The following is a 21,573-nucleotide window of genomic DNA, read 5'->3' on the forward strand; positions in this document are numbered from 1 at the left end:
GGTATTGCTCTGGAATTCGGGCCTGGCCACCAATTCCTTAGTCTCCTCCCCAGCTCCCCACCCACCCGCTTACAGACCCTTTACCCTCCCTCCTTCCATCCTTCTACCCAGCACGTGGCTGGGATCCAAAGGACCTGGAGGAAAATAGGTCACAGGGAGGTGCCACCTGGATTGTTCCCTCAGGAGAGGGCTCGGCCCATGAGAGAGCAGCATGTGTTAGGCCACAGAGACCAGGGCTGAAAATCACATTTGAGAAGGGGGATGCAGGACCTGGGAGGCATCCGGAGGCCACCCCTTCTCCAGTTCCCCCATCACCTTATCCAGCTCTCACCCCCTCTTCTCCAGTTCCCCCATCACCTTCTCCAGTTCCCCCATCACCTTCTCCAGTTCGCCCATCACCTTCTCCAGTTCCCCCATCACCTTCTCCAGTTCCCCCATCACCTTCTCCAGTTCTTTCCCCCTCTTCTCCAGTTCTCCCCCACCTCTTCTCCAGTTCTCCCCTGCTCTCCAGTTCCCCCATCACCTTCTCCAGTTCTCCCCCCCTTCTCCAGTTCTCCCCCCTTCTTCTCCAGTTCTCCCCCACCTTCTCCAGTTCTCCCCCCTTCTCCAGTTCCCCCATCACCTTCTCCAGTTCTCCCACCCTCTTCTCCAGTTCTCCCACATACTTGTCTAGGCATCACTTTTTTGGAAAGAGATTTCCTCCTGATCCCACACCTGTCCTTCCCTCCACATGCCCTGGGGCTGATGGAGCTAATTTCAGTTAAGATGCTTGGCTGCCCAAGGAAGGGGCCTGGGTAAACCCCGGGGATTAGGGGCTGAGTCATGCCTCAGTTCCCAGGAGGATCACAGCTGGAATCGGAGGGAAGAAGGGGCCAGGGAGGGGCAGCTGGTCCTGGCTCAGATCAGGTTCAAAAAGTCCAGGGGCTTCACTCCTGCCTTCTGTCTTCCCTCAGGAGCTGTCCAGGTGGGAACTTCGAGAGGCTCATTCTACCCTGGAGGACGGAAAATGGTCCTTCTCGCCTCCATCAAGAGGTCCGGGATCCCTGCATGTTCATGTCTCTGACCTTGTGCCAATCTTCCTGGGCCCAAAGTTTGGAGGGTGCAGGTCATCTCCCCTGAGAACGGGCTCGCCCCATGTGCTTGGTGGGGAGGCCTGAGATTTGGAACAAATTGGCTCCTCTGTGGAGACTTCTGTCCACTCAGCTTCTCCCTTTGGGTTTCAGATTCCCAGCCCTGCTGCATTCCAGAAAAAAACAGAAATTTGGAAGCAAATACGAGGTGGATCCCTAAAAGAGATGCACACCCCATTTCCAGATCTGGGAACGTCCTCCTCTCCATCAGGTCGCTCTAGTTTCAGGCTCTGTTGCAAGTTCCTCCAGGAAGAGGCTGACCTCCCACCGCCAGGACCCTGCATTGCCGCTGCCTCCCCTGTCCTCCAGCACACCCTTGGGCTGTCCCACGCAGGTTAACACTTGTCTCCTGGCCCTGCTTTCTGCCTCCAAGTTCTCTCTCCTGGACAGCTGTAAGAACCTATTTGCCCAGCAGACACTTTCCTGTTTGTTTATCATAATCATAATTTCCCAATCCCCAATCAAGACATCTCACATAAGACTTTAGGGTCGCTTTTGGGTATAGGGGCAATGTGTATGGTAAAATACTACAGATTGAAATAAGTAGAGGAATTATGATGATTCAAAATAACGCGAGTAATTCTAGAGGGAATAAGTCAAAATATTTTATGCTGAGACTGTCTTAGAAAATCCAAGACATGTTGTCACTGTGTATATGTTCTTATACCTCCAGCTAGGCACTCATTAGACACGTGAATCTCCCTTGTCTTTGATGTTGACTCCCTCTCACATTCCTCTCATCCTCAATCAACACATTACATGGTTTTTCCATGAATCAATCTTTATTGGTGTTTGCAGCAATTGAATTATTGGCACAAGGCACAATGGGCTTCAAAGCAAATGATAGACAGAAAATACCATTGTACAGGTGGAAAGGCTCTTCAGGCAGTGTCTCAGAGCAACTGTGACCCTCACGAAGACCCTGCAGCTAGGACCCAGCCCAGCTGAGACAGGCTCTGATAACCTGAGAGTGACCAAGCCATACCTCAGGGGATCTGAAGGGGTCCCACAGTTCTTTCAAAGACAAGCATTTCTAGCTTCCTTGGGAGCTCTTCCAGCCTTCGAGTCTTTGTCATCAATAGCAGCTTGATGACCATGAGGACCCTGTCCCTCTAAGACAGCCTGATCTCCCTCACCTGTGCCTGTTCAGTGGAAGCCTCCCCAGCCAGGGGCAAATTAAGGCCCCTGCAGAGGGAGGAAGAGAGGAGGGAAGAGCAAGAGTTGATAAGCGGATTGGCCAAGCCCAGTGATCCCCCTGAGGATATGCGCCCCCCGCCCACCACAGTGGTGGGCCTTCCCACCAATATTTAGGAGGTTAGAGAAAAGGGGGCTTCTCAGTGGGAGAACTCCTGCCGCCCTTCTTCTGAGGAGGGGTCCTCCTCTATGAGCTCCAGGTCAAACTCATCTTCCAGGGACCCTCCCACAGGCAGAAGGCGGAACTTCTTCCCTTTCAGGGTGCATGTGCGGTGCTCAAAGTCCAGGACAGCGTTGTGGTCCTGGAGCACATCAGTGCCAATGATGGCTTCCTCGGCACTTGCATTGGCCACTAGGAACTGTGCCTTCAGCTTCAGCTTGCCTAGGGACACTGCTGTATCCCAGACACCCAGGATCTTCATTTCAGCACCATTGGCCACCTTTACCACGTTCTCAAAGGGCTGCAGAGTGTCCAGATCGCCATCGGTGACCTCCTCCCACAAGTTTGGGTGGACCACAGAGACCTGGGCCCCAGAGTCCACCAGGAACCTCACGGGCACTTTACCAATCTTCCCCTTGAGATAGTAGCCCTTACCCATGCTGTTGGCAAAGACGATCTCTTTGGGCAGGTGGCTGGGGGCAGCCCCAGGGACCCCAAAGGCCTTCAGGAGGGTCTCTTTCACAGTCCCGTAGTCTCCCTGGTCCTGGGGACTGAGCCCATTGTAGATATCCAGGGCCTCTCCTCTGAGGGACTCTTTCAGGAACCTTAGCTTGGTGATATGGTCCCAATGGTTGAGGTCATTGATGACTTCAAAGCGGTGCAGCCAGAGGTTTGGGACGACATTGGCCCCATCAAAAGGCTCCGGGACAAAGGCATGCTGCCGGCGGCCTTCCTCACTCCTGGCTCTGCTCCCGGCCATCCTGCTGCTCTCCCCTGGAACTTCAGCAGCAACCCACGCCAAGAGAAACCCACAGAGCAGTGTCGGCGCAATCACGCTGGAAAACGGGGCCTCTGGAAGCAGAGCGGGGATGACTTGCCCAGCCTTGGGCAAGCAGGAGGGAGCAGGTGCCGTTGGCTGACTGACTGCTGGGGCAGAGGCAGGCAGTGCTGTGGCCTGCTCACTCTGCAGAGCCTTTTTGATTCCTAGGCTGGCCCCCGGGCTCCCTATTCTTCTTTGTTCTGGAAGCTCCGCCCCTCCTCGCTCCGCCCTCCTGCCAGCATCCGGCCCGACTAGCAGGATGGGTGCCTCACCCTCCGCATCCATCCTTGGACCAACACCAGCCAGCCCACATCCCAAGAAAGGCTGGCCTCTGTTGAAGGGGGACTACCCTGTACCCTCCCCAGCCTGTGTTCCAGAATAACAGATGAGGACATGGAGGATGTGATGACATTCAGGTATTTGTCATCAGCCAGAGAAGGAAGACGGAGGCAGGGACCAGATGCCCATCAGCTCTGAGACCGGGGAGGCCCCTGTTGGCCTCCCCCACAAGTGACTACTTTGAGTGGTCAAAGGAAAAGAGTTTACATGTACAGAGCTCCTACCACGTGCCAGGCACTGGGAAGTGTCTCACACACATTCTAAAGCAGGTATGGGATCCTATGGGATTTCCTGGAGAGGGAGGTAGAGGAGGGTCCCAGAATCAAGAACGCACAAAAATGGTCTTTTTTGAGTGAGGGGACGCACACACACACACACACACACACGTGCACAATCATCTTACATGGACTCAATTGCTGCAGTAATTTTCCTTCATTGATCACCCCTGATTCAGAGGCAGAGGTGGCCGAGCAACTCTGGGTAGGCTCATACTGGACTCCATGAGCGTTGTCTCCACTCTATTTACCCCTCTCCATTTCCAAGAACTGTTCCAAGGGTCCCTGCCCCAGGCCCTGCAGCCCTTCCTTTCCCACTTCCCAACATGGTCATTTGTGGAAAGATCATGGGGAAATTTAGTCCCTTTTCATTTTGAGAGGGAAAACGTCCACCATGTTGGCGATGCCAGTGGTGAGGACCTGGAGGGCTCTGGCTGTGTGCCCCTCCACTGCAGGGGTAAAGGGTAGCACCGGAGGACCTCCAGGCGTCTACAGGGGCGATCTGTGAGTCCAAGGGCTGGAGGCCTGACTTGGGGCTGTGCAGGGGCTGTTGAAGGGATCCACTTTTATGTCCGCATTCAAATGTTGCTCCATGGAGCCTTCTGCCTGTCCCTAGCAAGGGCACCCACTCCTGGTTGAGCGTGTTTTACAGTGTGCTCTGGTGGTTCGTTCACAAGTCTGCCTCTCGCTATGAACCAGAGTCTGGGGCTCACAAACTTGGCATTTGTGATTGTCTCCAGCCCCCAGAACAACTTCCTCTGGGACCCAGGGGCTCTTTGCTGGGCTCCAGGCCTAGCTGTGTGCTGTCACCAAACAGGAATGATTAAGGATCGGAGAGGAGGAAGACTCGATGGCACACCTGTGGCTCTGGGGCTGTTTTTCCTGGCCAAGAGCCTGTCCCTCTCCAGCTCCCTATGCCATGCATCACTCAGTGCCTGGCAGAATCCCAGCAGTACCCTGCCTTTGGACAGTCCTGCCTCTGGATAGCCCAGGTCCCCAACCACACTGTAAGACTGTGCTGTCCCCAGCCCCTTCCACCTGATTCAGTGAGCCAGCAGAGAGGCAGCTGGGTCAACACCTCTCATCACAGCTGCCTGGCTAAGGTGGGGCCATTGTGGCATTCCAGGAGCCCAGAGGAGGGGGAAATGGAGTCACTGAGAAGGTGTTGAGAGCAGGTGGTTCTTTGAGAAGATTGCATAATGAAAACCCTGCATCCAGAGAAATGGCCCAGCCACACGCAAGGCCAGGAAGCCCCTTCTGCAGATGGGCTTTTGCAGATAGCTTCCCAGCTGCTGGGATGAGTGCTGTTCTGTGACTCAAAGAACTGACCCAGTGGTTTCCCGATTCCCTGGTATTCATTACCTCCGCACATCTAGTCCCCTGGAAGTGGAAATGAGTGAGGAGGTTAGCATGCGACCAAGGGAGGAGCGAGGCAGGATGGCCTGTCAGCTGACAAGCTGGGACTGCTAAATGCCCTGAACCAGCTTTTCAAACCATAGTGGTAGACATTGAATTCCAGTCTCCCTGCTGCGCTTAGACTAGAAATTGGTGGTCCCTTGGGACCTCATTTGAGTGGGTTTGGTGTTCACTTTGGCAAAGTCGTTTCACACACATCATTCCGTGAGCAGTGTGACAACCTGGGAAGCAGAGCAGCTCCGCCCAGGACCCTGGAGCACAGGAGCTTCCATGGCCTCAGGTCTCAGGCTTTCCAGCGGCCAGAGAAGGGCATTTTGCAAGGACAGGGAGGTGGAGTGCTGGGCTGGGAGAGGTACAGCATAAGCGCTGGGGGCAGGGGTCTTGGTGGGCAGTGGAGAAAGAGCTGCTTGTTAAATATTCAGGAATTTGGTGGGTCAATTGTTAAACCAATTGGTGCTTGAAATCAGACTTGGTGGAAGTAGTTACACCACCAAAATTGGCAAATACTAACTGGAATCCAGTTCCATCACACCCCTGCATGGAAGCCTTGGTCACACTGACTCTCTAGGGCAGGCAAAGCACTGTGGCTCTTGATGAACAAGTTTATGGTAACCTCCACCCCTGCTTAGCTGCTTGGGCCCCCTCACCAAGGAGCCCAAGCCCACCTTGGCCCCATCCTTCCCCACAGTCTTTAGACTTCTGTGCCGCTGTGGCTTGAGGCAGATGACCCTTCAGGTTGTCTGTCCACACAGCTCCCTCTGGGACCTCCACAACAGAAGCACGCAGGGGCCTCGTGGTTACCATGAGAGCTGGAAGGGGTCGGCATCAGCCTCTGGCTGAGTCTGGGAGTCTGTCTCTGGCTAGGATCAGGGACATGGGTAAAGGTTAGTTCTCGACTTCCCTTATGCCTTGGGAGGTACCCATCCTTAGAATAGCCTGGAAGCACACAGACACCTTGGAATGGCTATGCCAGAGGTGCCCCATGAGCTAAGCCAGTCAGGGCAGCCAGGTGCCACTACCTCCTCCCAGAACCTAGGAAATCATGGTTAATTATTGACAAGTATAGGTATTGGGGCGGGACACCCTCATTATCACCCATTAGCGATTCCTGGGTGTACCCTGAAGCAGGCACACTGTACTTAACCCTGGAGGAGCAAAGCAGGACAATAAACAGGAAGGAGTGGGGCTCGCCACCCTCCACGCCCCCTCACTGAGATTTCTGGGCTGTGAGCTCCACCAACCCAATTCTTTCTCAGTTCCCTGGTTCCCTTTTGCCGTTTCTTTTCTGTTGTTTTTTTAAAATTGTTTCACTTCTGATATTCACTTGGATCCTTTGCCTGCTTTAGTCTCCCTCAGGACAGTTGGGCAAATCAGACTGGGCCTGTCGGGCCTCCTAAGACCTGAAGCCCTTGGTGGGCAGTGAGTTCACCCCAAACGCTTTATTTTATTTTTATTTATTTATTTATTGTTTGAGATGGAGTCTCACTCTGTCACCCAGGCTGGAGTACAATGGTGTGATCTTGGCTCACTTCAACCTCGGCCTCCTGGGCTCAAGCGATTCTCCTTCAGCCTCCTGAGTAGCTGGGATTACAGCAGGCTAATTTTTCGTGTTTTTAGTAGAGACAGGTTTCACCATGTTAGCCAGGATCGATCTCCTGACCTCATGATCCGCCTGCCTCGGCCTCCCAAAATGCTGGGATTACAGGCATGAGCCACCACGCCCGGCCCACCCCAAACACTTTAGACCAAGGGTCCAATCTTTTGGCTTCCCTGGGCGACACCAGAAGGATTGTCTTGGGCACACATAAAATACACTAACACTAACGATAGCTGGTGAGCTAAACAAACAAACAAACAAACAAACTCACAATTTTTTTTTTTTTTTTTTTTTTTTTTTTTTTTTTTTTGAGTAGAGACAGGGTTTCATGTGTTAGCCAGGATGGTCTCAATCTCCTGACCTCGTGATCCGCCCGCCTCAGCCTCCCAAAGTGCTAGGATTACAGGTGTGAGCCACCATGCCCAGCCAAAACTCATGTTTTAAGAAAGTTTACAAATTCGTGTTGGGCTGCATTCAAAGCAGGCTAGACATGCTTGCTTTAGATTGTTCCTGCGGCCCGATGACTTCCCAGAACACAGTGGCAGCTTGCAGAGGAGCCTAAAGCCCTCCAAGTCCTGAGGGTGGAGGGCCTGGCCCACCACGCAGGGTGGAGTGGGGAGCAGACCCTGCCTTCTAGGGAGATCGGTTTTTGAGCCAAGAGCCCAGGGCAAGAGACACCTTACGGACTGGGGTGCCTCTAGTGAGGCCCAGGCTGGAAGAGGAGGGTCGGGAAAGGGTAAGACCAGCACAGCCCTAACCCGTTCTGCCAGCCCACCTTGGCCACTTCCCCACATTGCCAAGGTCAAGGCCACCCTGGGAAGCCGGTGGGAAGAGAGCAAAGGGGGACCCAGGGGCCTTCGGGGTAGCATGGGGAGGTTGGAGGGAGACAAGGAGGTGCACTCCTCCGTGGGCGTGAGACCCACCCTGCGCTCAGAAAGGCCCCAGTTTGGTGTGATGCTCTGCTGTTGCTGTCCTGAAATTCCTGGTAATTTTGAATGAGGGTCCATGTTTTTCTTTCACACTGGGACCCTGCAAATTAAGTAGCTGGCTCTGTCCCCACCCAGTACAGTGGTGGGGTCTTCTCTTCATTCACATGCACGTACACGCAGACACACACGCTCCCTACTACACACCACGTACACGTCCGTCCACAAAAACACACTCCTCCACACTACACACACACACCCTGCACCTGTGAAACACGCACGGCACCCACAATCACGCTACAGTTCTCAGTGCAAAACAGCTGAGCAATTGTGTAACTTGCACATATAATTCAGATCCCATCTTTCATTTCATGTATTTATTTGCACCCACATTTACATCGAGTATTAAAATCCTATTTATTTGAGGCACCTGCTGTTTGTTAGCCTCTGGACACACTTGCTGCTTCAGAAGACCAGGCAGGTCCCCATGGCCACAGCTTACAAGCTAATGAAAGCAGGATCTAGATGTTTAACAGCCAAGTGTTGAAGAGTTTAAGACCCATGGATATATGCAGGCTGACCCACTTACTGCACCCCGTCACAACCACGCTGCTTTGAAAGGAGCCAGTCTCTAAGTGGGTCAGCCTGCCTCCTGCTCCCTGCCACCTGGTGAGGGCAGGGACTGAGGCCTCCATCCCCCGACCCCCCAACCCCCCACCTCTGGCCATGGCCTCCAAGACGAAGGCCCTCCCATTTGCCTGCCCCTCTCCTGCACAACTGGGCCCCCCGGCCCAGGGTTGGCGTATGTGTGGGGTTGGTGGCACAGCTCCTCCGAGCACCGTCCCTAACCGCATTCTGCTTCCAGCGTTCCGCATCAGTAGGCTTATGGCACCAGATCTTCAAACTGAAAAGAGACATGAAGAGGTGAATTTTGGACAAAAATCTGGTCAGGAACTCAGATCAAAGCTGGGTGGGCTTTGACCAAAGCAAGGTACATTCAGAAATCCAAGGCACCTGCCGTTTCCTTATCCCCAAACCTAAAGCCCCAGATCACACATGCCTTCTCCGACCATGCGGGCACCATGCAGCATCCACAGTCAGTCATGGCCAAGGGCACACGGGCAGGACAGCCTGACCTTGACTGGACCTCCATCTTCGTCCCTGCCAAACCTCCTCAACATGAGCGTTCCTGCCACATGCCTCACCCGGGAGGCCAGTGTCGCTGCTGAAGGACAGAGCTCTCCTGCCTGCAGAGCCCTTCCCCAGCCTGCCACTGTTCCAGAACCTCTCCTTCCCGTTTGGGTCTCCCTCCTACCCCGCTTTGCCCCTAGTTCAGAACCCCTCTAACTGAAGTGGCCCAGCACAGCTCACCAGCCAAATCCATTTTGCTGTCAGGAGGCAGCAAAATGCTTAATGCGAGTCTCAGCCGTGGGGGGTCCTAGAGGTGTTTGGGGAGCAGTGGTCCTGGCCCCAATGCCATTGCAAGCCTCCAGGCCCGGGGTCAAGGGCAGGACCAACCAAGAGTTGGTGAGAGCAAGTTGCTGACTAACTCCTAGAAGTCCACTTTGCCAAAACTGGTTCTCTCCTGTTTTTATCTTTCAATCAAATACGAAGATTACTAAGATGTCCTGAAGGCCTTCTCAGTCGCCTCCTCCGGGCCCAGCCCTCTGAATTGGGTTTCTGCCTTTTTCCCCAATTGCTGGTGCCCCCACCCTAGACCAAGCCTTCATCCCTTCCTGCCCCATCCCTGCCACGGAGGCCCAGGGCCCTGCCCGGCCAGAGGGGCTGGCTTTAAGGCAAGACCTTATGCAGATTCCCTTCCTCCCATCCCCTCTTCAGGGTCCCCTCCACTTAACTGAGGTTGGGAGTGGGACTTGTAACACAGGTCCAGACAGCTTTGGGGACATTAAGCCACTTTTGACAAACACCCCTGCAATTAGTGAAATATTCAGGCAATTAAAACATACAGATTGGGTAATCTCCAACTACAAGCGGGCTTCTAATGACACCAGGAAACTTGGCTTAGAGCTGAACACATGGAGGGCTTCTGTCCAACTTAAATACCTCAAAGGCAGCTTCGAAATAATCTGGAAATAGTTTGAATGGTCTCTAATGATAACTAGTATTGTGAGTGATTAAAACCTATCAAATATCCTCAGCACAGGAAGTTGAGTCTTTTCAATCAACTGCCAACCTAGCTTTGCTGCTAACATACAGAAGATGGGGGGCGGCGGCAGAGAGGGGGTACCTTCCCTCTGGCATGTCAAAGTGATCCAGAAGATGTGGGAGAGACAGGAGAGGGAGAAAGGGAAAAACAGCAGAGCCCTTACATGTATAGAAATCTCCAGGTGGCTGGGCGCACCATCCACACACATTTATTGAGCACTACTGTGTGCCAGACACCATGCTCATGGCTGTAAATTAGTGTCAGGTACTCAGAGAGTCCATGGCATAGACAGGAATGGACAATGCCAAATAGGTGGGTTGATTCAATTCCATACATACTTACTGAGGCCAACGCTGCCTCACTTTGAGAGATGAATCAGACCTGTGCCCTACCCTCCCAGAGTTCACAGACGAGTGAGAGAGACAGACTCAAACCCAGCTACTCAGGGATGAGCGCAGGAGGTGCGGGGCACACTGGAGGCTTCCGGGCAAGATGGTAGCCCAAGGAGCCTCAGGCAACTCCCCCAACCAGACATCAGCCAGTATCACCAGAGAAAAACAAACATGAAAGGAATATTACAGGGGAAACCTGCAGTAGCCCTGAAACCAGGGAACGAGGGCATCCACAGACCAAAATCTTGGATTAATTTTTGTTGCTAAAGGCAAACCATCTGAGGGGGCATGTGGGTAGTGAAGGCCCTGAGAATAAGTCAGTGCACGTGGACACACAGGATAGGACGTCTTGCGGGGATTGGGATAGTCTCCGGGTAAAATGGAAACTGTGTCTGTGAACACAGAAAAAAGACTGGGAAGAAAGACACCAAAACAATGACAGTGGTTATTTTGGGGTAGTAGAATCATGAATGATCTTAACTCTCTTCTACAGATATTCTGTAAATATATCCTCTAATAAGAAAAAGTTATTTCAAATTAAGAAAACTTGTTCTTGCCATTTTCTGTAAGCTTAAAATTACTTCCAAATAGGCCAGGCACGGTGGTTCACGCCCGTAATCCCAGCACTTTGGGAGGCTGAGGTGGGTGGATCACCTGAGGTCGGGAGTTCGAGACCAGCCTGGCCAACATGGTGAAAACCTATCTCTACTAAAAATTACAAAAATTAGTCAGGTGTAGTGGCAGGTGCCTGTAGTCCTGGCTACTTGGGAGATTGAGGCAGGAGAATCGCTTGAACCCAGAAGGCAAAGGTTGCAGTGAGCCAAGATAGAGCCACTGCACTCCAGCCTGGGTGACAGAGCGAGACTCCATCTCAAAAAAATAAAAAATAAAAATAATTTCCAAATAAAGTTTTTTAATAGGGAATAAATAGGAAACTTCTGTACCTTTCACTCAGTTTTGCTGTGAAATCTAAAACTGCTCTAAAAATAAAGTCTATTAAAATTTTAAGTTTTTAAAAAGGTGCTTTCAAAACTGGTACATTGAACAGGCATGGTGGCTCACACTTGTAATCCCAGCACTTTGGGAGGCCAAAGTGGGCAGATCGCTTGAGGCCAGGAGTTCAAGGCCAACATGACAAAACCCTGTCTCCACTAAAAATACAAAAATTAGCAGAGGATGGTGGCGTGCACCTGTAGTCCCAGCTACTTGGGAGGTTGAAGTAGGAGAATCACTTGAACCCAGGAGGTGGAGGTTGTGATGAGCTGAGATCGCACCACTGCACTCCAGCCTGGGTGACACAGTGAGACCCTGTCCTGGAAAACAAACAAACAAACAAACACAAAAAACTGCTCCATAAAATAAGATTGGCGATATTAATCATTATTAAAGCTGGGAAATAGATCTAAGAGGGATTATTTGAGTTTCTCACTACTTTTGGGTGTGTTTGAAATTTTTCCATAGTAAAAAGTAAATAATAAGCAAGCAAAGGCTCTGCCTCCCCAGCCTAGTCTGCTCAGCTCTTGGCCCACTCCTGGGCAGTCTGCATGGGCCTGAGTCTTGGGCACTGGAACCCCTAGTCACTGGGGACAGGCAGTCCCAACTCTGGCTCAGTGTCCCTGGTCCCCTATAGCACAGGCCTCTCCCAGGGCAGCCACTCCAGCCTTGCACCCTCCCACCTCGTGTCCCACTCTCCCACCTTGTGTCCTGTACTCTCTTTTCCTGAATCTCCAAATTCTCACTCTCCATGGGTTTCCTGCCTTTATCTAAATCAGCACGCAAGAGACTTTCACATCTTAAAAAAGAAAACCCTCACATGATCCTGAATCTCCTTGGTCAATGACCACTTGTCACCTTCCTTCCCAGACAGTTTCTAGAAGGGTCGGTCCACACTCACAAGGCCAAGGTGCCCGGATGCCCTACTGTGGGGCAGGTGGAGGCTGAGGCCTAGCCTGCACTCCTCTTGCCAAGCCTATGTGCCAGAACAAGGGGCTGGATCTGCCTGGAGGAAGGGGTGCCCCTTTCTAATTTGCACATGGTGCGGCGTGGTCCGGGGCAGCCTGCTTACACTCTGCCTCATGGCGTTACCTCCATTCACACACAAAGCCCCACCGCCCTCTGCCGTCAGCCTTGCCAGGGACATCGGCGGTTCCCCGAGGCTGCAGTCTCGCCCTCTCAGCCTCAAGGACTCTGGCCTTCTGAAGCCCTTGCACTGCTGCTTTCCTCCTAGGTCTTCTCTGCTCCTTTGGTTTCTGTGGCCCACGTTTCTGGGTCTTCTACCACTACGACCACTCCCCTCTGTCCTTTGTGGGTTCCTCTCCCTGTGAGTATCTGTGGATACTCACAGATGTGGCTCCCTGAGGCTCTGCCTACAGTCCATTCCCCCTCATTCCATACACTCTCCAGGCCAGGGACGCCCCCTCTGCACCGCTTGCCCATTCTCTCCCTGCTGCCCCAGCTGCCCACCTGACATGTCTGCCTGCAAGTCCACTTTCAACAGTGAATGTTCTCTCTTCTCACCAGACACCCTCTGCCTCCTGTGTTTTTTGTTTGTTTTGTCACCTAGGCTGAAGTGCCGTGGCTCCCTGAAGCCTTGACCTCCCGGGCTGAAGCAATCTTCCCACCTCAGCTCCAGTTCCACCTTAGAGGGGATCACAGGTACGCACCACCACATCTGCCTCATTTTCTTAATTTTTTTTTTTTTTTTTGGTAGAGACAGGGTCTCCCTATGTTGCCCAGGCTGGTCTTGAACCCCTGGGCTTAAGCAATCCTCCTGCCTTGGCCTCCCAAAGTGCCAGGATTACAGGCATGAGCCACCACACCTGGCCTGCTGTGTTCTTTATCTGGCAATGGCACTGCTATCTAGCCAGCCCTCAGAGTCATAGACACAGGGGCCTTCCTCACCTCCGCCCATTTCTCATGGCCCCACCTGGACTGGTGGGTCGCCAGTGCCCTCAGCTCCTCCTCCTGAGTCTCTCTCCCACCTCCATGCCTCCTCACACCCTGGCCTCAGGACACCCTGCTGAGGTCCGCAGTCATCCTACAGGTCTCCTTGCCTCTGCTTCCTCTCCATTAATCCACCCTCCTCAGGTCACAAGTCATCTTCCAAAGATGTAAGTCTGCTCATGCCATTCTTCTGCTCAAAATTTTCCCATGGCTCTTCATCCCAAAATAAAATCTTGACATCCAGCAAGACTCATGAAGTCCGCCTCCCTGCTTCATGCTCTACCTACACAAAATGGCGTATAGTTCCCCAAACAGGACAGGCTTTCTTGTACCTTGTCACAAGCCACTCAGCCAGATGAGCCCTCTCCACATCCCTGTTCTCCTGGCAAATGCTGAGAAGTCAACTAAGACTACCACCTCCAGGAAGTCTCCCTTGATTTCCCTGGCAAACTCAGGGTCTCCCTCCTCTAAGGTGCTATCACAAGGGACTGCCAGGCCCAGCTTCTCTCTGAGTTGCAGCACTGGTACAGTCTAAGCATGAAAATCCTGGTGTTTCTGGGCCTTTGGTCTCATCCATAACCTGCACATCCTTCAGCTCAGCCTGTCCTCACCCCTTTCCCATGAAGCACTGCCGGATCTTCCTCAGCGACTGCTTCTGCCTCGATGGCTCTGAATGTCAGGCCTGGCAGTGCTGTCTTTATCTGCAGATGAGCCGCATTCAAATTTGCCCTTTTCTGGCCGGGCACAGTGGCTCACGCCTGCAATCCCAACACTTTGGAAGGCCGGGGCGGCAGATCACCTGAGGTCAGGAGGTCGAGACCAGCCTGGCCAACATGGGGAAACCCCGTTTCTACTAAAAATACAAAAATCAGCTGGGTGTGGTGATGGCTACTCGGGAGTAATCCCAGCTACTTGGGAGACTGAGGCAGGAGAATTGCTTGAACTTGGGAAGTGGAGGTTGCAGTGAGCTCAGATCATGCCACTGGACTCCAGCTTGGGTGACAGAGTAAGACGCTGTCTCCAAAAAAAAAAAAAAAAAAAAAAAAGTTTTGTACTGTGCTCATAGTAAGAAAGACATTTTTCATCATAATCCAGTACACATATGCATGAAAATATATGTAGCTAAAACAAACTGTATTTACTATGTGTAATATATTCTGGTATTTTCTATTTGGAGCCACTTCTTTTTTAACTCTGGTAATGATACTGAAAACTAATCTCCCAACCCACTAATTGATCCCCACCTACTATTTGGAAAACTGCTGTAGCCAGTAGGGATCACTAAAGGCTCCCAGCAGGGGATCAACGTGATTAGAATAGCATGTTAGGACCCTGCCTCTCAAATGTTCTAAGGTTCAGGATCTGTTTTGCAAATTTCCAATCTGTCACGTACCTTACTATTTAAAAACACAATAAGAATGAATTCTCTGAAGGTAAAATAACAAAGATATTTAAAAATGCAAGCCTAGATTCTTTATAATTAGATTCAACAGACAGTGTGGGGTGCTAAGAGCATCAGGTGCAGGAACATTTGGGGAGGCCGGAGATGAGGCGGGTTTGCAAGGCTTTGTGAGGAAGACCACAAGCCCTTGACATGCAGCCACGTCTGCCCTGCCAATCTCCGTCCTGGAGCATTTGAACTTGCATCGTCTGGGGGAGCTTTGCTGAGAAGAAAGGTGCCTCTGTGCAGTCTTTTGCCTTGTCAAGAGGGCCAGGCTGCCTAAATTCAACTCCTGACTCAGCCACTAACTGGCTACAAGCTGTGGATAAATGACTTAATTCTTCCAAGCCTTGGTTTCCTCCTAGGATTGTCCTGGAAGATTAATCAAGCAATCCGTACCATGGGGCTTAGCCTAGTGCTGCACCTGGTTACACTCGACCCTCTTGCTCTCGTGGCTGTAATTTGGTTGCTGTCCTCTGGGTTTTGGGGTTTTCTTTCTTTACTTTTTTTTTTTTTTTTTTTTTGAGATGGAATCTTGCACTGTCAGCCAGGCCGGAGTGCAGTGATGCGATCTCAACTCACTGCAACCTCTGCCTCCCGGGTTCAAGAGATTCTCCTGCCTCAGCCTCCCCAGTCACTGAGATTACAGGCGCCCACCACCACACCCAGCTAATTTTTTGTATTTTCAGTAGAGATGGGGTTTCACTATGTTGGTCAGGCTGGTCTCCAACTCCTGACCTTGTGATCCTCCTGCCTCAGCCTCCCAAAGTTCTGGGATTACAGGTGTGAGCCACCGTGCCCAGTCTCCCCACCTTTTTTTTTTTTTTTTTTTTTGATGGAGTCTTGCTCTGTCGCCCAGGCTGGAGTGCAGTGGTGTGATCTCGTCTCATTGCAACCTCTGTCTCCCGGGTTCAAGTGATTCTCCTGCCTCAGCCTCCCAAGTAGCTGGGATTACAGGCTCCCGCCACCATGCCTTGCTACCTTTTTAAAATTTTAGTAGAGATGGGGTTTCACCATGTTGGCCAGGCTGATCTCGAACTCCTGACCTCAGGTGATCTGCCTGCCTGAGCCTCCTAAAGTGCTGGAATTACAGGTGTGAGCCACCCGCCAGGCCTGCCGTCCTCTTGGTTTTCACATGTCTTCTGCAGTCTCTCCTTAGTCTTCTTCGTCCTCCCTGGTCCTTTTTCTTGGCCCCACACTGACTACTCAGGCCAAACCTTCACCCTTCCTCACTTCTCCACCTCCTGCTTGCAGAAGATGGCTTGCGTCCTACTTGGCAGAGAAATGGCGATCTCCCACTCCACCCTACCCCAGGTTTTCTTCACTCCTACATCCCTTTTCAGGGACTCTGTGCCTAGCCAGGCTAATCCTTCCACCTGAGGCCCCTCCAACCTCCTCAGCAGCCTCTTTCCATCAGTGATTCCCACCCTCTTCTGGGAATCTTTCCAAAGAGTCAAATCTCTGGTCACTCCTCATCAGCCTAAGGCAACCTGCCCAGTGGTATGCTGGTAGATGTTTAATTAACAATGAGCTCTCTGGGGAAAATGCATGCATATATACACATACATATATTTATGATAAATTTTATTGACATAAAGGATGCCTAATAATTTACAAATAATAAAAAATATATACTATCCTTTATTGTAAATTGCACATAGCCATTTGGGTCTTACAGAACGCTTTCACTGATTTTTGCCAACCTGCTGAATCCATAGCCAGCCTACAGTTGTAACTGACAAATGAACGTAGTTCCAACATGAATGTTAACTGATATTTTTTTTTGTACCAACTAGCAAGAAAAAAGTGAAACCAGAAAGACAGATGTTGGAACTTCACTTGTTTTTTTTTAAAGAATGGGTTGCCCAGACCTTGGAGTGCAGTGGAATGATCATAGCTCACTGTAACCTCAGACTCCTGGGCTCAAGAGATCCTCCTGCCTCAGCCAGTGCACACCACGCCCAGCTAACTTTTTTATTTTTTGTAAAGAACTGGTTTAGTTATGTTGCCCAGGCTGGTCTTGGACTCCTGGCCTCGAACAATCCTCCCGCCTGGACCTCCCAAAATGCTGGGATTACAGGCAAAAGCCACTGCACCTGACCAGAACTTCACTTGTTTGTCAATGCTGTTAGCAATTTCTTTACTGAAGCAGAGAATAGTTTTTGAATACTGGAAGAATATTTGCTTCATTTTTCTGTGCCATTCACAATGCAATGGCCATTGGCAAAACATACATTTAAGTTTAACGTGCATTATTAGCATTTTCTCCATAACTTTCTTAAGTCTAGATAGTCAACCAAATAATGAATAAAGCCCTGATTTGTGGTGGTTGCTGCCCATTTCTGTGGTGTAAGTATTCCCACTATGGCTGATTTCAATCCACCAATATGATGTCACTGAATGCAGACTTGGGGAAAAAGCACAGTAACACAATATTATGTAGTATTTCTACAGACATAATAGATGTACATAATCTTAAAAGAATAAAGAATAATAAAATATATAATTATTGCCAGCCATGGTGGCTCATGCCTGTAATCCCAGCACTTTGGGAGACCGAGGTGGGTGGATCACCTGAGGTCGGGAGTTCGAGACCAGCCTGACCTACATGGAGAAACCCTGTCTCTAATAACAATACAAAATTAGCCAGGCATGGTGGTGCATGCCTGTAATTCCAGCTACTTGGGAGGCTGAGGCAGGAGACTCCCTTGGACCCAGGAGGCAGAGGCTGCAGTGAGCCGAGATTGCACCATTGCACTCCAGCCTGGGCAACAAGAATGAAACTCTGTTTCAAAAAAAAAAAAATCATTAGGAAGTGATGGTTTTTGAAAATGTATTATTTTTGCCTTAATATAATTAATTTAATGGTAAGTTTATATAATTTAATTTAAAATTTAGTTTTTCATAATGTCTGGGTTTAACCATTGGTTCACGAAATTCCTGAAGATTTAACAATCAGCTCATAGGAACTGTTATGATCTGTGCACACCTGGATCTGAACCCCGACCCCAGCTCTGCCATGAGCAGGGCCTCAAAAGGCTCTCCAAACACCTGATGGCCCTGCCCAATGTATACTTTTCAGATCTGATCAGCGAAACGGAACTCATTTTCCTTCTCTCCAGTTTGCTCCTTTGTGGGCTGCCACGTTGGTGGAGGGCTTTGCCATTCACCCTGGGGTGGCAAGAGTTGCGGATGAGAACTCTGGACAGGAAGAAGGCTGGGATCAGAGGATGGGGATTTTGGAATTGTTTAGAGCAGAGGTGAAATAGTTTTGGGTAATGACAATGTTGGGTGGGTAAAGAGTCCCTGGGCTGAGGAGGGCACAGAACCGTAAGGCTAGGCTGTTCCTGGAGGTCGGGGCATGGGCTGATGGCACGTTCACACTCCTGTTAAACATCTTCTGTCAACTATCTTCCCTGCAACAAGTTATGTCTGACAGCCCTCCAGAGCTCCTGGGGCAGGGGTCCCAGAGGAGACTGTGAGTCACACGCCTGACAACCTCCCACACTCATACTCTTCTGGGATCGCTCCAGGCTAAGGTTGGATCCTCAGGCAGGAGGAAGGAGGATCAGCCTTGACTAGAGGCACAGAAAGCTACAAAGCCCCTAGCCCCTTCCTTGAAGGGCAGAGCTCCTTCTGAGGACAGAGAAGGGTCTGGAGGGGATGTGGAGGCAGGTGTTTAATGAAGGACTTGACCGTATCTGGGCTTTCCATGGCGGTGATGCCTGGAGGGAGGCCAGAGTGTCCTAGGTGAAGTGGGGGATTCTGAATGGAGCCCACAGAGAACAAGAGCCCAGCCTGCAACCCACCTTTCCTTGCACGTCATCTAACTTCCCATCTGTACTGCTGCCCCTCAGCCTCCCTGCTGGTGCCGCTCCTCCCCCGAGAAGCTTCCCTGCCTCCTCCCATGTACTTCAGGAAATTGGTAAGTTTGGAATGCACCCAGAATTACTTGAGGAAAAGACTGTAGCAAGTACAATTTGAATTTGCCAACAGACTTTACCACCAACTTCACTCGCCTAGGGAGAGAGGCCAAGTCCATGGGTTTCTCCCTGTGGTTCTGTGACTTCACTGGGAAAATGTAGGCCTTGCTGAGCCATGGAGGAAAAAGGAGTGGAGTGTGACGGAGACAGGAGACAGAAGTCCCTCACAGTGCCCAGCGTGCTGAATGACGGGCCTCATGGCCACGTGAGTGGAAGGCCGGGCAGAGCTGCTTGTTTCATGTTCCCTACTCTTTCCCCCGTGGTCAGTGAATTTGCTTTGGCTGAACCAGGGACGATTTCTACATGGCCTTGAGGCCACAGGCATATGTAGGCAACTGCACACCTCAGGGTGCAAGGGGTTACACCTGTCCCTTGCTCAAAAGTCATGGGAAGTTGCTAAACAGACCAAAAGAAGAACCAGCACGCTTACTGCTCTCCGTCCTCCCCTTTCCCACCCCACCCTCAGCTGTTAGCTCACAGAGGGTCAAAACAAGCAAGATAAAATCTGTCCAACTCACAGCTTCAAAGGAACACAAGTTAGACATGTGACCCAACCGCACCCAGCCTTGTCCCTCCCAGGTGTGTGGCTCTGGAAGACCCAACCCTCCGGCCGCGTGGCCCATGTAGACGCCGGGTGGGCAAAGGCTTTCATTCCAGACCCAGTGCTGCCCTCCCACAAGATCCCAGTCTGAGTTTGGTCTTCCTGTGGTTCTCCTTGGAAGCCAGGCCCAGCTCCACAGTGCCTCCTCCTCAACCTCACCTGGCTCCCTCCAATTCGATCTGGGGCAGGAGGTGATGCGGACCGCAGTCTTCATGGCAACTTCAACCCTGAGGGCCCAGAGTCAGTGCTGGAGCCACCTACCAGGAGTCACTTCCACAGCCCTTGAGGCTGAATGAGAGCCTTTGGGTTCCTGGATAGCGGAGAACACAACCCAGACATGGCCCTGGGTATGAAACAAATCCTTTCTGAACCTGACACCAGACTTTTCCCCAGAGGTGATTTTTAAAAATTAATTTTTGAATGTTTTCCAGATTTGAGTGAATGAATGAATGGGTGACAATGACCCTAAGTCATGGCCTTCAAGGCCTGTACACTTGTGGGTTAAGAAAGCCCCTTCCCAGCCTGGCATCGCTGGCCCCCTCCCTCTCCCCCTCCAGGCACAGAGTGTCCTGGAAGGGATAATGGCACAATACGGCCTCTCCACGCCTTATTCCCACCATCTCCCATCGCTGTGCCCCCATCAAAGCACAGAGTCCCAAATCAGACCAACCTATAGGAACAGAGTGCCCCCCACAAAACACACACACTCATACACTGAGGAGATACAGATTGGGCAAAAATGGGACAGGCAAGGTGACTCATGCCTGTAATTCCAGCACTTTGGGAGGCCGTGGCAAGTGGATCGCCTGAGGTCAGGAGTTTGAGACTAGCCTGGCCAACATGGTGAAACCCTGTCTCTACTAAAAATACAAAACTTGACCGGGCATGGTGGCGCACACCTGTAGTCCCAGCAACTCGGGAGGCTGAGGCAGGAGAATCATTTGAATACGGGAGGAGGAGGTTGCAGTGAGCAGAGATCAAGCCACTTCACTCCAGCCTGGGCTACAGAGTGAGACTCTGTCTCAAAAAAAAAAAAAAAAAAAAGGAAAAAAAAAGGGGCAAAAATGTAGAAATTTAGTTTTACTGAACTTTTTTGTAAAATTATGGGAATTCCCAGTGTCTCAAAAGAAAATGACAACCTCCAGACAAGCACATTTAAGTAAACAACGTAAAGGCACTGGCAGCCACTGTGGGTGGGAAGTCATCAGCAGCGGGAGCCCTGCCCCCTCAGGGTTCCGCCATTGTTTTGCAGGTGTGATTCCTGCTTCCTCCACCATTCTGTAAGTTGTGTAAGATGCTGTTGAAAGAGCACGGGACTGAAAGGCAGGAACCTCACGTTCCAAACCCAAGACTGGCCAGGTAGCTGCGTGACCTTGGGCGAGGTCCTCTACATCTCTGGGTTATCATGTCTCCATCTGTAAAATGAAGGTTGACCTTCTTGTATAATTTCATGTCTTGGGTTTCTACTGTACTCTCACTCTACCTGGCCCATTACCACCTAGGAGGGGCCTAATAAATACAAATGAAAAGTGGCGCCAAATGATTTTTTAGTCAATATAACCCCAAATCTGGTTTCAGCTAAGATTTGGATACAGAAAGTACCATTTCCCCACGAGTTCAATCGGAAAGTTGGGTGGAATGCATCTTTGCAGGGCCACAAGGTGGAAATTAAAAGAGTAACTCTAGAGGAGGGAGTGAAGAAAAGGAGGTGACAAGGTGGCCAGTGGGACCTGTTGGTGTCACCCTGAGTTGTATCATTCCAGGCTGTCTGGCCCGTCCTCTAGGTCATGAGCCCCAGAAGTGGGTCCCTGCCCTTGGGTGGTGAATGACAAGTGTGGGTATGGATCCCCCAGACACTAAATTCAAACTCAGATATCCCTTACCCTGCCCCAGCCCATAAAGGAAGCAGGCTGGGGCTCCATGGGCTTCCTTTGCACAAATGCAACTGGCCAGGTGCCTGTTTCTGGCTACAACTCTCTGCAGGGCGGGCATGCTGGCAGTCTTGGGCCTTAAGGCCAGCCAGTGATCCCAGCACTCTGAGAAATGCTTGCTCCAGCTCCCAGAGAAGCCTCTTCCCCAGGGGCTCTGTGCTCTCCCAACACTCTCTCCACCCCTCCAGGCCTCTGGGGGAGTCTCCTTGGGGAAAGTTTTCTCAGGCTGGTTCTGAGCATGGTCACACACTCATCCCT

General features: G+C 51.2%; 1 protein-coding gene across 1 annotated transcript; it reads right to left on the minus strand.

Moving 5' to 3' along the window:
• Nucleotides 1–1,893: 1,893 nt before the first annotated feature.
• ASPRV1 (aspartic peptidase retroviral like 1) lies at nucleotides 1,894–4,063 on the minus strand. Its single transcript, XM_025354314.1, has one exon. It carries the CDS (start codon nucleotides 3,587–3,589, stop codon nucleotides 2,465–2,467), a length of 1,125 nt encoding a protein of 374 aa, XP_025210099.1. The 5' UTR covers nucleotides 3,590–4,063; the 3' UTR covers nucleotides 1,894–2,464.
• Nucleotides 4,064–21,573: the final 17,510 nt, after the last annotated feature.

Source organism: Theropithecus gelada, chromosome 13 (genome assembly GCF_003255815.1).
Source record: "Theropithecus gelada isolate Dixy chromosome 13, Tgel_1.0, whole genome shotgun sequence".
In the NCBI taxonomy this organism is placed as follows: Eukaryota; Metazoa; Chordata; class Mammalia; order Primates; family Cercopithecidae; genus Theropithecus; species Theropithecus gelada.

What these genes read in the sequence shown, in the direction of transcription:
- ASPRV1 (XM_025354314.1), bottom strand. Translation starts at nt 3,589, where the DNA reads ATGGATGCGGAGGGTGAGGCACCCATCCTGCTAGTCGGGCCGGATGCT.